The sequence below is a fragment of the Nannobrachium achirus genome (assembly GCF_963921795.1).
Source record: "Nannobrachium achirus genome assembly, chromosome: 1".
Classification (NCBI taxonomy): Eukaryota; Metazoa; Chordata; class Actinopteri; order Myctophiformes; family Myctophidae; genus Nannobrachium; species Nannobrachium achirus.
In genome coordinates, this window is record NC_137810.1 from 45,603,124 (window position 1) to 45,619,175 (window position 16,052).

General features: G+C 43.1%; 1 protein-coding gene across 1 annotated transcript; it reads right to left on the reverse strand.

Moving 5' to 3' along the window:
* Window positions 1–1,945: 1,945 nt before the first annotated feature.
* On the reverse strand, window positions 1,946–15,723 carry kcnn1b (potassium intermediate/small conductance calcium-activated channel, subfamily N, member 1b; the record flags this gene model as incomplete). Its single annotated transcript, XM_080729560.1, has 11 exons — window positions 1,946–2,290; window positions 3,454–3,523; window positions 5,127–5,254; window positions 5,683–5,793; window positions 7,052–7,199; window positions 7,886–8,197; window positions 8,851–8,984; window positions 10,288–10,383; window positions 10,750–10,927; window positions 12,306–12,598; window positions 15,628–15,723. The coding sequence occupies 11 exons, from the start codon at window positions 15,721–15,723 to the stop codon at window positions 1,946–1,948; spliced, it is 1,911 nt and encodes a 636-aa protein (XP_080585686.1).
* Window positions 15,724–16,052: the final 329 nt, after the last annotated feature.

The window sequence follows — 16,052 nt, forward strand, 5'->3', positions numbered from 1 at the left end:
CAATAGTTAAAAATAGCAGATCTACAAGATCACAAAGCCTTGAATCACGACATGGTGTGAGCTTGTAGATCAACTATTTCTGTGTGAAACGGTATCACTGTAACAGTATAAAATAAGGCAGTGGATTATCAGACTAATTGATATAGTTGATACAAAAACAAGATTTTGGAATTGTTTTGCATTGATTCGTTGATATAGTAGATACGTTTCTATTAATTAGCTTCAAGAAAGCATATTCGATTAATCGAAAAAGTAGTAGACAATCTTGAAGAAGATAATCGACAGTTGCAGCCCCAGAATAATGTTCTCCACTCCAGAGCCACAAATGTTTACACTTTACACTACAGGCAGTCTACCTCCACCCTGTGGACAAAGAGCATATTGACTGGACAAAACAATTCTAATTCTAATTCAAAACATTATAGGTAGGGTAAATGATGTTCCTATTGAGGAAGGCAGTTGCAGTTTGATAATCGTTGTGTATATTGATTCATTGAATACTTTATTGACAGTTTGCAAAAAGTACAGGTATACAAAAAAAGGTACAGGTATACAATACTGCTAAAAGCTCCCTCTGGTGTTTCTCACTTGATACATTGCTCCCGGTGAGTAGGTTGGTGCCTTGCATGGTTTCCTCCGCCACCGGTGTATGAATGTGTGCGTGAATGGGTGAATGTAATGCACAATCTATGTAAAGCGCTTTGGATAAAAGCGCTATATAAATGCACCATTGGCATTTACCATTTACCATTTACCACTGGTCCCTTGGGTATCTTGAAAACCAGGCCCAATGCAAGTATATCAACTGCAAAACCGGTCTTCTCAACACTTCAACTGGTATGATACAAGAAATTGTAACACACAGGTTCACAGAATAAGAACAGAAGAACATGACGTATCCAGCATATTAAGTCAAGACATCATAGTATATAAGATCAAATAATAATTATAATACTACATACACACATACGTACAAGTTATATAGCCCTTTTCTAAATAGTCAAATTAGCTTTACAAAAACAGAAACAAAATCTAAACAACGTTCTTAGGAAAAATAAAAATTAGCCTGTTAAATCCAGGACAGCATCTGTGTCGTTTTAGAGTTTATAGCAATAGCTAGTATTTAGAAGCATTTGTAGAAAGGAGACAGTTGAGGTGGTATGGGCGTCTGAAAAGGATGCATCCTGGACGCCTCCTCAGGGAGGCTCTATGGGTAGGGGCCACGTGGCAGACCGACGACCAGATGGGGGGGATTATATCTCCACACTGGCCTTGGAACGCCTTGGGATCCCCCAGTTAGATTTAGCTAATGTGACCCGGGGAAAGGGGTGTGGTGGTAGGGTGAATTCTAAGCTGGAACCGTTATCTCCGCGACCCGGCTCCGGATAAGTGGTAGAAGATGGATGGATATCGTCGGGCAGAAACCTCATATCTCCATATTTTAAGTTTGTTGTGTTTTTTGGTAAATTAATGCCCCTACAGTACTTGATCATACTTACACAAAAATGTGAGCCCAGTATGGCCATTTGAAAATAGCAGATCTACAAGCTCACAATGGGTCGTGATGTGACGCATTGTGAGCTTGTAGATCTGGTTTTTGAACATTCGGCACAGTAAGTATTTTTGCTTTTGGTACTTTAAGTACATTTTGATGAAGATACTTTTGTACTTTTACTTAAGTATATTTTGAACACAGGACTTAATTGTAGCAGAGAAGCTACATTCCAGTATTCTAAATCCTGACCCAAGTTAAAAACCTAAAATATTTATTAAAAAATTACAAAACATGTTGTATGTTGCTATATACAGTACATGGCAACGAGAACCCAAAAAGGGGTCCCTGTAATTGAGAGGTATACTTACAAATAGGGGTCCCCATCCTAAATGGGTTAAGTAAAACATGCGAGTACTTTTTTCCACCATTGCTGTATACGCACAAAGCTTATCATGACAAAGGTTTGAAACTGAGTCGAACCGGGCTGGACCTTGCATCGTCATCGTACGAAGCTTCCGGTGCAGAGGTGGTTGAACCCAGCTGCTGCTGCTGCCTCTCGGGGCCTGAACAGCACAGCTCAGGACCCAGCGAGGCCGTCAGGAAGTGCACCCGACAGGCCAGCTCGTCCAGGAAGTCCCGCTGCTGCGCGGCGAGGGCCTGCGACAGGGCGGCGGGCAGAGACTGCACGCCCACCAGCACAGAGTCCAGCTTGTTCTCCAGAGCCAAGATCCTCCTGTTCAGCTCCTCGCTCCGCCGCTGGAGCTCCGACACCAGTTCGTACATCATGTTCTGGGTCTGGGACGTGACGCAAATGAAAGATACGAAAGTCTGTTAGCCACATGAACCCTATAGCATCTCTATGCCAGTGGTTTTCTGCCTTTTTTCATGTCAAGGTCCATTATTTGTTCGGCATTTGAGCCGCGGACCACCATTTGATGAGATTTAGCCTTAAAGGCCCATTCCCACTGGGCCAGATAACAGATAAAAAAATCTCTTTCTCCAGATATTTTTCCATTTAAAGTGGATGGTAGATACATATAAAAAAAAATAGCTGCCACAGATAAAAGTATCTGTGGCAAATATCTGTGGTAGATCTGTATGTACCATCCACTTTGAATGGAAAAATATCTGGAGAACGAGATTTTTTTATCTGTTATCTGGCCCAGTGGGAATGGGCCTTTAGACCCACGTCCAACTTAAAATATTTTGTTATCGTTGGATAGGATGTTGTCCACAATTCCATGCCGTATTGATGTGGTGCTATAGGACTGATAACAGGTCAATCAAAATCAGAACTATTCTTCTACATTCTGTCATTGTGTAGATTTCTTGTAAATGAAGTAATGCAGGTGTTGAATAATAACTTAACTCTTGAGAGCGTAAAAGAGTTATGCTCAAGAGTTAAAGATCTACAAGGGTCCCCTTGGTTACCACCTCTCCATCATTTAGCTGGGGACCACCGGGAACCTCCTCAAGGACCACTGGTGTTCCCCAGACCACTGGTTGAGAACCACTGCCCTATGCCTATTCAGGGGTGAATATTTGGCAAACGCATTGATAACAAGTCGCAAACGGACACATTGCAAGATTGTAGGTCAGCTATTTTCACGCTATTGTTCGGCAATGTTTGCCAAATGTTTGCTTATTTATGACGCGACCAGAATACCGACCCTAGAGTTCTAATGTAAATGATATATTTGTCACTGTTGCGGCGATACAACCTCCGTCCAAAACTGTTAGTTACTACTTCAGGATTAAAACATTTTAAATAATAATGGCAGATCTCCAAGCTCAAAACACGTTTCGAGCTTGTAGATATATACTATTTTTGTGAAACGTTGTGTGACGCTGTAGTATGTGAAGTAGGGTGTTAATTTACGGAAAAACATGAAAAGTTAAAATATTGGAGACAAGAGGTTTCTGTCCCGACAGTGATTATTATAAACATAATAACATACCGTTACAAGGTCAGCAACTGTGTTGGCCTGGTCAGATAGTTTCCTCTGCTCCATTTTAACTCTTCTTAGTCTGTGGAGAAAATGTTACATTTATGACCATAGATAGGGTGGGAGACAGTGATGTGAAGCAGCTGTTCCTCCCAGCTATTCTGGGACTAGAGAGCTTTGCACTGACTTTGAAGTGAGAAGAACCTAAATCTTCAAGACAAAATACTCTTCCATTAGGGCCTGTGCACACAACACCGTTTCCACGAGAAACAGACGAGAACAGCGTTTTCGGGGGTTGAAAACGCAACAAAGTCAAACCTCTTCCCAAGGTGAAAATCTTTGAAACGCACCTCCTTGCGTTTCCATTCCATTTTTTCCCCTTTTTTTTGCAAAGGTAGCAGATCTACAAGCTCTCTTGGATCTGCCACTTTTGATGCTTTTTTGTGTGCCGCTGCCTGTAGTATGATCGAGTAGGACGTTCCGTAATTTGCGTAAACAAACACAAAAAGTTAAAATATGGAGATAAGAGGTTTCTGCAATGACAGCAACCCACTGAGCATTTTGAGGTTTATTAGTTGCCTAATAGTGGTGTTTTTATCTTCTACACCACGCGTTGAAAATCAGTGTTGTAAAGATCTAGATTTGAAATTTTTTGCTAGTTGTTTAGTCGGCTATATTTACACGGGTTGCTACACTAGACCACTATTAGTCGGATATAAAAAGTCTACATTTCGCCGTTAGCGGCCGCCGAAAGTAGTGAAAAGTAGGGCGACAGTGAGATTCGATCCAGTGATCTCTGGCACTCAAATCAGCGACGCTATCCACTCGGCCATCAATGCAGATATGATGGTATAGACTTTCTGGCCGTATTAAAAGGTGACATTGCCCACCTGTGTTCATTTTAGGGTAGTGCGCATTGTTGAGGAAACTAAATGTATTGGGCGCCTAATAAGCCTATAGCGATTACAATTTTTTTGTTTAATCAATACGTATTGAATGATGTGGCGGGGGCGGCGCCGCGGCTGTGTTTGACTGTGTGTGTTGCTGTCAGAAATGTAATTCAGAGTAGCATGCTGTCTGGACGTTTCCACTTTACAGTGAGTGACTACACACAATCACGGTAATTAATTAACACTCTACCGGCTTACCGCGCCTTAGTACCAAGGAAACTTTTACATGGTCTAAAGATAGTCGTTGAAATGCTGTATTTAAAACGACTACACCCAGACCGTCCAGACGTTAGACGTATATACCTTATAGTGATGAATGGCTATTAAAATAATTTTACACCAATATTTGGCTATCAGTTCTGCAACGTGCAGTTGTTTTTTAAATAAATATTTATTAAAACAGGGATTAACTTCAATTGTCTAAATTCTGTCTAAATATAAACGTAGATACGCTGACTATACTTAGTCGGCTAAATCTCGGCTAGATCTAAACTATACTTAATAATGATCAACGGATATTATAATTATGTTAGTCCAATATTAGGAGATCAGTTAAGCACCTTACTGTTGTTTTTTTAATAAATAGTTATCGAATTATGGAATAAATTGCAAAGTATATTTTCGGTGTGAATATAACCGGATTCTAGCTGGTTGAAATGATGGCTAAAAAATAACTAGTCGTGTAATATCCGACTATTGCTCAGTGGGAATGAAATAATGTTTAATGACTCTTACTGGTGGATGGCCTGCAGGAACTTGCGCTGGTGGTTGCGGACAGTGCCGTGGTCCACCTTGCTGACCAGCCTGGTGTTCTTGTAGATGAGCCACGTCTCCCTGAGCACATTGGCTGCTGTGTTCTTCACCTGAGAGGAACAGAGATATCCACACTGCTTAGAATGGAGGGTTGGCCAGTAATTACATGGATGAAAGCAAAATATAAAATCTCAAAAGTCCTAATGTGAGACTTGCGAAACAGTGTGAAAGAAGCCCCTCCCCACACTAGCACTGTTTCCTAAACAATTAACACAACATGTAACATTATGATGTTTTAGTAATACTGTTCCTACTGTTATACATATACTGCTAACCAGGTTAAGAAATCACAGATTGAGGCTTTAACCTTTGCTTTCATATGAATATAGACTATTTACATTTTATGGAAGATCTTTCTGAACATAGTTTGACCACTTCAAAAATGCCCCATTCTTAAACTAATAGCCAAAAATAGCTACAAGCTCTTCCTTTATCCCACTTTGAAAACCCCTGGGGTGTGTAATAATGACGAGAGAACCTTTTTATACAGCTGGGTATCCATCATGAAGTTGTGGACGTGCTTCTCAGCTCTGGTGAGCTCTGACTTCCGGGCCACCACAGCCACCACTAAGGCTGTGCAGCCAGCCCCCTGACAATGAAAGCACACATCTGAATCACAATGACAATGATCATGTACAAGACGTTGGACAAAGATGGGTTGTCTAACTGGCATTGTGTAGAACAGTGGTTCTCAAAATGCCGTGAGTCCAGGGATTCCACAGAATTCTTTAATATTTGGATTTTTTTCTATATCACTTGTCTTCTTTAACCACTTAAAATCTCTATACTTATTAAGACGGACCACCAAACCAACAAGCCAAAAATAGCCGATCTACAAGCTCACAACGTGTTCCCACCCCTTTTACTGAACTCTTTGGTTCCCTTGGTGACACGTCTATGCAGGTTCCCTTGTGACATATTTTACATAAATGTAAGGTGCTGTAAAGTAACAATGTAAATCAGGGGTTCAGTGGATGAAAAAGTTATAATGAATTGCATTTTATAGCACTTTTCCAAGCGCTCAAAGCGCTTTACAATGGTTCATTCATTCATACATTTGGAAGTGAAGCGGCGAACAGTCGAAGCCAGGCATCCTCACTTCCCACATTCACGCAAGCTGAAGCTAGCACCGACCGACTCAGTGCAGTGTATTGCCCAAGGACACTTGGACAGGAGGGATTCAAACCTCTGACCCACGGATCATTGGACGACCAACTCTACCTCCTGAGCCACAGCCACCCGATAATTACAGGTGTGCCCTGATGCCAAAAAAAAAAAGTTTGAGAACCACTGGTGCAGAAACATATGTACAATATAAGGCACTGTTTCTGAAAGTGGGGTTCAAGAACCACCAGTGGTCCAAATGGACCTTTTACGGACCTCTATGGCTGGCTGTAATGCTACCTTTAGTGCCGTGGTTCTCAAACCTTTACGTGCCAATTAAGGACCCCCAAATTGCTATGTATTGATCGCGGACCCCCAAAGTCTCGTGCTATGCAGGGAACCCCAGAAGAGAAGACTATTATTTTTCTTTTCCAAAAATAGCAGATGTCGAAGCTCAATTCAGTGCAACACTCAGCATCGAGGGTTGGATTGGGGTAAGTCCGTGCAACATAGTAGGATCATGTTCAGGGGGTGTACTTGTACAGTACTTCACGCTGCCTTGCGTCAAGGAAACATGAGATAGGCTACTAGAGCTATGGGTCACATGGCAGGGGCTACTCCTATATAGCCAGGGCATAAACAAAATACAACAAATATTCTTGTGATGCCATGATGTTCGTGAATGCCTGTCAAGAGCTCTGTAGATAATAATGTACATTCCGTACATAGTTTTTAAGTCTCACCATGATTCCAGTCAGGAGGCAAACACCTTTCCCGCAGTAGGTGTAAGGGACCATGTCTCCATAGCCGATGGACAGGAAGGTGATGGAGATGAGCCACATGGCACCTAGGAACGTGTTGGTACTGGGCACATCCTGAGAGTCATGGTACCTGATGACACATAAAGGCCAGCTATAATTCTGATTCTGATGTAATACTCTCACTACACCACTGCATTTAAATGAATGAACCCATGCATCCCAACAATTCCGTCATTGTTGTGTTTTATTGTTTTATCTAGCAGCTGTCTGTTGTCTTTGATTGCCACTTTACTAGTTAGCTAATGTGGCCCAGGAAGGAACTGTTGGAACTGTTTCCTTTGTGAAACGTGCAAGAAAGAAAGAAAGATGCAATGTATAAATACTCTGTTACAAGTAAATGTCCAGAATTCAAAAAATACAAAAGTAATGGCCCAAATGTACTTAAAGTACCAAAAGTAGGTAGGTAGGTAGGTAGGTAGGTAGCTAGGTAGCTAGGTAGGTAGGTAGATAGGTAGGTATTACAGTACTGGTAGGTAGGTAGGTAGGTAGGTAGGTACTGTAGCTAAATATGTAGGTAGGTATTACAGCACCGGTAGGTAGGTAGGTAGGTAGGTATTACAGTACTGGTAGGTAGGTAGGTAGGTACTGTAGGTAGGTAGGTAGGTAGGTACTGTAGCTAAATATGTAGGTAGGTATTACAGCACCGGTAGGTAGGCAGGTAGGTAGGTATTACAGTACTGGTAGGTAGGTAGGTAGGTAGGTACTGTAGGTAGGTAGGTAGGTAGGTAGGTAGGTACTGTAGTTAACCTTGTGTACCTGTCACACGCGCGCACAGTCCAGGCGGCGATGACCCAGCAGGACAGGCTGAAGAGCAGCAGCACGGTGCCAGGGCAGATGGTCATCACGGTCTTCATGACGAAGCGCGTGTCGAAGCTGATCTTGTTGAGCGCGCCGATGCTGCGCGACGACGTGTCGGTGAACAGCCTGCTGTGGAGCAGCATCACCCGGCCGATCAGGTACAGGCGCAGAAACATGGGCACGGACAGCACCAGGTCCACGTCCCAGTCCGTCAGCGTCATCTCCGCCACCGGCGGCGGCGGGTTGGAGAGGGTCGGCTGGGCGGCAGAGCTGTCACGATTAGAAATATATAAGTTGACGATTGATTGTCACACTATGATAATTACAATTTAGTTGTGTTTTTGGCATTAGAACATATGAATACAAAAATTGCATTACTGTTTGAAATTACTGTTTGTATAAATGAAATATACAATAAAGACATTACTGACATTCATTCATTTTATACAAAAGAATATGACGATTATGACAAAATAATTGTGATTATCTCAAACAATTGCGATTAGACCAGTGGTTTTCAACCTTTTTTATATGAAGGAGGGTCCCTTACTTATTACTTATGAGCCTCGGACCACCATTAAATGAGATTTAGCCTCTCAGACCCAAAACCTTTTTTTTTTATTCCATGTTGTATTAATGTGGTGCCATAGGAGACAGGCATAGAAAATACCAATTCTTCTACATTTTCTAATTGTGTAGACTTCTTGTAAATTAAGTAATGCAGGTGTATAACAATAATTTGCCTCTTGAGAGTGTAAAATAAAACACATTTCATTTTGCACTCCCAAGAGTTAAAGATCTATAAGGGTCCATTTGGTTACCATCTCTCCATCATTTAGCTGGGGACCATCTGGAACCCCCTCAAGGACCACAGGTAGAGAACCACTGGATTAGAGGATTATGTTATGACAGACCAGTCCTACCGGGTCCAGGGGAAGTCGTACCAGCCCGGGACAGGATGGACAGCACAGACCAGCAGCTCCAGAGTCACAGCCAGGATGCGTTGGTAGGTCATGGCTATCCTCCAGTCATCAGCCCCGTTGTCCACCATGAAGAGCTGGTGGAACAGAGGAAGAACCTCGTTGGAAGAGACTGGTACTAATATACTAGCATATCGTCTCTGTCGGGTGGAAACCTCGTATCTCCAAGTTTCAAATTGGTATGTTCTTTTGCAAAGTAAAGCCCTGCTTCATCGTACAAGGCCGTCGCACAAAAGTAGTGAAAACAGCACATACAAGCACATGTAGATCGGCTGTTTTCACTAGTTTGAATCATTTTTAAAATGAAAAATGCAAAACGAACGGTTTGGACATACAAGGTTTTCACATAACAAAGACGATATGTGTGTGTATTATATACAGTTTATAGAAAAAAACATACAGTGTATAGAAAACTAAAAATAATGAAATATTGTTTTATCCTTAATTATGCACACTAGTTGGAGGTACAGTAGATGTATGAATAGATAGAGGATGGATGTATGGCAGATTGGGTGACATGATGAACAATGAACAAATTTAAAGAATGCCAGAGGACCTATTGTGTGGGGAGATATCTAAGAGGCTCCAATGGAATTCAAATTAAAATTGTATTTAAAACGCCTTTAATACAATGTGAAATAAAATATGTAGAGAGAGAGAGAAAGAGAGAGAGAGAGAGAGAGAGAGAGAGTGATAAACATTTCTCCTCAGTTCAGAACATATGCAATTTGTTGTGGATTGAACTAAAAGGAGACTCTTGTGGGCGAGCAGCTCTTAAACTAGATAGATGGACAAATTGGGTGAAATGATTAATTTTAGAAACCATATTTAAAGCAAGGCTGTGTGTGAGAGTGTGAATGGTGGTGGGGGTTATTTCTGAGGAGTATGCTACCATACCGGAACACATTGAAGAAGCATTTCTTTAAATAGATATTTAGTACAGATGTGCCGTTTCAACTCTTCAGCTCTTATTTATTGCTCTTTTCCTGAAAATGTCCTGCAAATGCATCTTTTTCCCCCGGTTTCCCTGTTTTGCTTTTCAAAATTTTATGGAGAACAGAGCTTATTTTTGCAGAAACTAGCAAAAATAGCTGATCTACAATCAAAAATCTCTGCAAATCCCCTGAAAATCTACTGTCTTACCAAATGGCAGGATCTGTGAAGTTTTGAAGTGTGTGATGTCTCTCTATCTCAAACGAATAGCAGCTGTAAAGGGAGGGAGTCCCCACCCTGAGCTGTATATATGCTAGGCCTGAGCCTAGCCGGAAGTCATTCTGTGGCCTAAATGTCAGTGTGAACAAGAAATGTGCCACTGATTGGTCGAGCAGTCCAACACACACACACACAGACCGTTTTATATACTGGTGGACCATGGTGTACCTGTATCTCCCTGGCATGGTACATGACAACGAGCCCCAGCAGGACGGCCGTAGAGCCAGACATGAGACACTTCATCACCAGCGAACACACAGATTCCTGTAAATGATGGACACACTGTTGTAACACGCCATGAATGAGTGTGATTAAAGACAAATGTGTACACAGCTCACAACGTAGCGTCACAATCCTTTTACCCACTTGATCCATTTATACGTTGGCTATTCACCAATAGCAAATGGACAAGGCTACAAGCTTGCAGCGCATCGCTTTGTGCCGCGCTGCGAACTTGAAATGTTTGGAACAATATCGAAAACACAAATCTTCTCTTCTGCAAGGTCCCTGGCAAAAAACCTTTTCAGGTGGGGTGGGGTCCGCAGCGGCCAAATACATATCAGTTTGGGGGTCCTCCTTGTGAAATGAAAAAGGATCGAGAAAAACTGTTAAATCTAAACCGCATTATACCTTGGTGTAAACCCCCCTGGACAGTTCTGTCTCGATCACCATGACGATGATGCCGAACATGCCACAAACCAAGGCATAGTCGCTCAGCCGCTTGCGCTTCATGTACAGAGCTCTGCGCAGGCCCAGCCTGGAGCTGATGTCCCTGGTCTTCCTCTGTGGAGCGCTGGCTTCCTCCTGTCTGGAGCAGGCATGTCACCCTTATTACATAGTAATCGTCTAAAGGAAATTATTTGAGATAATCACAGTTATTTTTGCACAGTCATCAGAATCGTTTCCATGTTGAGAGATGTTTCACTGTTTCAAACATTTTCCAAAACTTGCAGAAACAGCACATCGACAAGCTTACAGCAGCTGTTTCTGATATTATGACAGAAATGTTGAAAGTTTATTTGTATTTGTATTATTTGTATTATTAAATGTGTCTGTAATTTCTTTTTATATATACCAGTAAGACTCCCTAATCGGGAGATAAGCGACCGTTGGTCGCTTATCTCCTGTCACACTGCTGACATCAGTATGACATCACACCGTACACAAATGACCCTTATATAAGACCGGCATTATCTACCGACAGATTAGTAACAAGATGTCAAAATCGTTGAAGGTTGAATCTCCAGATATGGAGATAACCAACACATCACTCCATATATGGAGATAACCGACGAATCTCACTAAGTCTGACCTCACAAGCCCCATATTTGGACACGAACAAAATATAACTCCATATATAGAGACATAGCTGCTGACATCAGTATGACATCACACTGCTGACATCAGTATGACATCACACCGTACACAAATGACCCTTATATAAGACCGGCATTATCTACCGACAGATTAGATGCAAGCAGGATCTCGACTCTGACACAACTCATCGGCTCATAAGCTGGTTCTCCCTCCATATATGGAGATAACCGACGAATCTCACTAAGTCTGACCTCACAAGCCCCATATTTGGACACGAACAACATATAACTCCATATATAGAGACATAGCTGCTGACATCAGTATGACATCACACTGCTGACATCAGTATGACATCACACCGTACACAAATGACCCTGACAGCACACACCAAGCAGTGTGATGTCATACTGATGCGGAGATATGAGCAGGGCAAAGGTGTGACGTATGACGTGTGACCGACGGACGGACGGCCGGTGGAGGTTTTGATACTAAACTGCGACCTGACGGTCGCAATAATTTGTCATATCTGCCCTGTGCAATTTGTAAATTGTATTCATATGTTCCACTGTTAAAATATTTTTAAGTATAAAATGATTTGTCATATTTGCCCTGTGAAATCTGTGATCATGAAGCCTAAAAAACATCATATGTTCCAATGTTCAAAGTCAAAAACACAATTAAATCGCTAATCGCAATTATTTGTGATTAATTGTCAAGTTCAATTCTAAGAAAACGCCTTCTGACCCAAGTTTTCTGAAAAACTAATGTTACAAAAAGGGGTTCCCGGATTGAAAGGCATAACAAGGAAAAGGGGTTCCCGGTCTAAATGGGTTAAAAGTGTAATCATCACACACACAGCCCTATAATACCTGGAGACGTTGTCACTGCTGTCCTTGTTGCTGGGAGCGTCCTCTCGGATGGCTCTGGAGAGGACATCCTCTAGGAGAGCACTGTGGAGCATCTGCAGAGAAGAGGGCCGGAGGTCTGAATCCAGCTGCTCTGAGAGACTGGCTCTCACATCGTAGTCGCGGCGGCTGCTCGGCGGTCTCACCGCGTCCCCGTTGTTGATGACCACGGCGTCGCCGTTTTCGACGGTGCCTGACGACGGCGGGGTACACCCGGAGATGAGCGGTTTGGATCCACTGTGGTTGGCCTCCTTGGTCTGTCAAAGCAAAGGTCAACAATATATTCTAGGTGTCAGTGTTGAGTCAACACATCATGCAATCTAAACGGGTTATAAATACAAAATATAGGGAGAATCAAAGACAATATCGTTTTCCTGTGGGGAACCGCAACGCTTGCCCCAAAACACACTCAGCCTTTTACTGAAGTGTAGGGATATGTTTAGCAATGTTTTACTGAGGATAAGGATGGGAATAAGATTAAGTTTAAGCATTATTTTACTGAGGTTATGTTTAGGAATAAGGTTAGGATTAGGCATAATTTTACTGAGGTTACGTTTAGGAATAAGGACAGGTTTAGGCATAGTTTTACAGAGGTTACGTTTAGGAATAAGATCAGGTTTAGGCATAGTTTTACTGAGGTTACGTTTAGGAATAAGATCAGGTTTAGGCATCGTTTTACTGAAGGAGACTACCCTCTTGGCCAAGGGAGATATTAACGCTTCTTGATCGTCATGTGTGTGGCTTTGCTACACTTGGAAGTTTACACGATCAAAACCCAGATTACCTGATCTTGTCCTTGGCTGTCAGCAAAAGACTTAAAGACATTGTGCTGCATGATCTTTCCCCCCTACAACATAATCGTCAGGTATTATTGCGACCGAAGGTCGCATATACTCTGAAGAACCGTGTCGCTTGAGTGTCCTTCCATACCCCTGTGATGTCAGTGTGATGTCAGCGAGTTGTGACATCACTTCCTGTACGGGGCGGCTACACGAAATGTGGATAACACTATATATGGAGATAGTCCAGTCCATCATGTCATATGGGACTACCGTCATAGACAGTAGCCAAAAGAGAAGGATACACAAGACTAAGAAAGACAAAAAAAGGAGGAGGAGGATAAAGATACCAAAAGGAGAGAGAAGAAAGGGTGGATGAGGTACAATGTGTCTCAGAAAAGAAAAGGAGGTGGCAACGGGGGCGGCTAGATAAAGTTATTAGGCCTGGATCCGACTTTAAGTCGACGCACAGGATTCCAGAAGTGTAGCGCTTATTCGCTCTTGTATCAAACTGGTACTCGAAACGTTCTTAGAATTTGATATATATTTTCTAAAGTAAATATGGGGGCGGCTGTGAAAAAAAGAGAAGAATAAAAAAGAAAAAAAGGAGGAGGAGGATAAAGATACCAAAAGGAGAGAGAAGAAATGGTGGATGAGGTACAATGTGCGGTATCCTCCTTGTCAAGCTCGACGTTGGTCATTTGGACCTATACATGGAGAAATGGAGCGAACCTGTTTGGCCTAAACATGGAGATGTGGTACAGAATGACTCATATATGGGCATAAAAAGTATGTCATGTGACATCACTTCCTGTACAGACAGTCAGACAGACAGCCATTGACTCCGGCCTAACAATGGCTACTGTCTATGACGGTAGTCCCATATGACATGATGGACTGGACTATCTCCATATATAGTGTTCTCCACATCTCCATGTTTAGGCCCTATCGCTCACACCCTAGGTGGGGTTGGCGATAGGGCCTTTCTGTGTGGAGTTTGCATGTTCTCCCCGTGTCTCCTAGGGTTGATACCCTCACAAAAACATGAACAAACTCCCCCCAGAATGATAACAACTAGAATCGTCAGAGAAACGCTGTGGTTGGCCAGATAGTCAAGAATTGGCGCGACCTCGCCCTTTAGGGCGAGGTCGCATGTCACCCTGAGGTCGCATTCCACCCTCAGGTGTCTTACTAGTGATTATACTTGGAGGAAGATTTTTTTTTAAGTGTACAGAAAGTGTTAAAATTATGTTTTTTATGTGGCCACACCCACCTGCTCATTACGTATGCCTGGTTGTCAGGTGGGTGGTGACCCAGCTGAAGTTAGCTACACCCACAGTCTAAAAAGGGGAGGGGATGATATTATGATGTCATTATATCAGTGCATTTCAATCAGCACTATTGACTCAGAGGCTTTCGGCTTTCAGGAAATAACCAAAACAATACAGGGTAGACATTTGCATATTATAACCACACCTGGGGGTCTATTAGAGTAACTTTAACTCCATAGACACATACAAAACAGAAAAAGTACAAAACTATGGCACCACCTCTTTAAAATCTTTGTCAGCGATCGGCGTGGGCTGACTCATCAAAGTGTACTGAGAGTGACACTGGTGACACTGATGACACTGACGATGACACTTGAGGACAACTGAGGAGCGATGGAGAGCAGAGGAACGTCCCGGACATGTTGTGCAGGTTCTACCACCACTAAGCTGCCAGCGTGCGTCTGTATGTGGAGGATGCTGAAGTAAAAGGGGTTGCTTCCCACAAAACCATGCATTGCGCTCAGGCTGTGCCTCTACAGGCATCAATGTTTGGTCCTGAGGCTTCGACCAAGACCAGCCTTGTATTGCTTCAGCAAAACCGACAGAATTGACAGGTATGTTGGTGAGCTCTGGAGGACTTGGTGAGTCCCCGACTTTAAAATCACCGCAATGTTGTTGCTGAAAAAGCTGCGTGCTGTCTGGGGACATTAGGCTTCCACGCGGCTGGTAAGAAGCTGTGTAACGATCTTCTTGGTTCGTTTGCTGCGGCAAAGTCTGACCTGCTGAGATCTGGGAGTTCTGCGAGCACAGAGCGGATGAGAGATCGCGACTCCAGGGAAAACTGGAGACGCGGTCTGGGAACGTGGCCGGCGTGGTTGACCGTGCCTGAAAACTAGTGGGCTCAGAGTCGAGGAGGCAATCAAGGGCGGGACAATCACAACTGCCGGGGTGGTTTGAGTGTCCCAAAACACTCCCATACCCCTCTGCTGATGGCAAACCTCCTAGACCGCTGTTAACCTGGCTATAAAGCAGAAGCAAGTCTTGAGTGCTCAGCTGCGATGAGGCCGTGCTGCAGCTTTTCAGCGACGAGGGAACGGAAGAAATTCGGTTGCTTCTCCCCGCAGACGAAACGCAACAAAGACTAAGTTCTTGCTGGGGGGTGGAGGGTTCCAGGGGGGCGGCAGGGTATGGATAGCGCATGGCCTCAGGGGTTTTTGTGGGAGGAGAGGGACCTACTGGGTTGTAGCAGTCGGGGTCCCCATCGTGGCTGACGTCGCCCGCCGAGTCGATGCGCCTCGTGGCATTGGTTGGTTTGACCAGGATCAGCCTCATGGTGGCGACGTAGAGCTGTAATTGACACACAGTGTATTTATTTATTATTATTTTTCTTTTTAAGAGTACATTTTAATTTTGTCCTAACCTGTCTGGTGCCAACCCCGAGTTTCCCGAGTTTGTATTGGTACCCCCCCTGTGCAAACCCCGAGTTTCCCGAGTTTGGACCGTTTTTTATTTTTTATTTTTTTTCGCGAAATTGCATGTTTAACCCCCATACCAACCCCATCTTTCAAACATGGGAGCCATGTTTGTTTACATTTGAAGAAAACACAATGGCTGCTATCTCATGAATGCCTGAACGGATTTCCAAGCAGATTTTTTTGTTT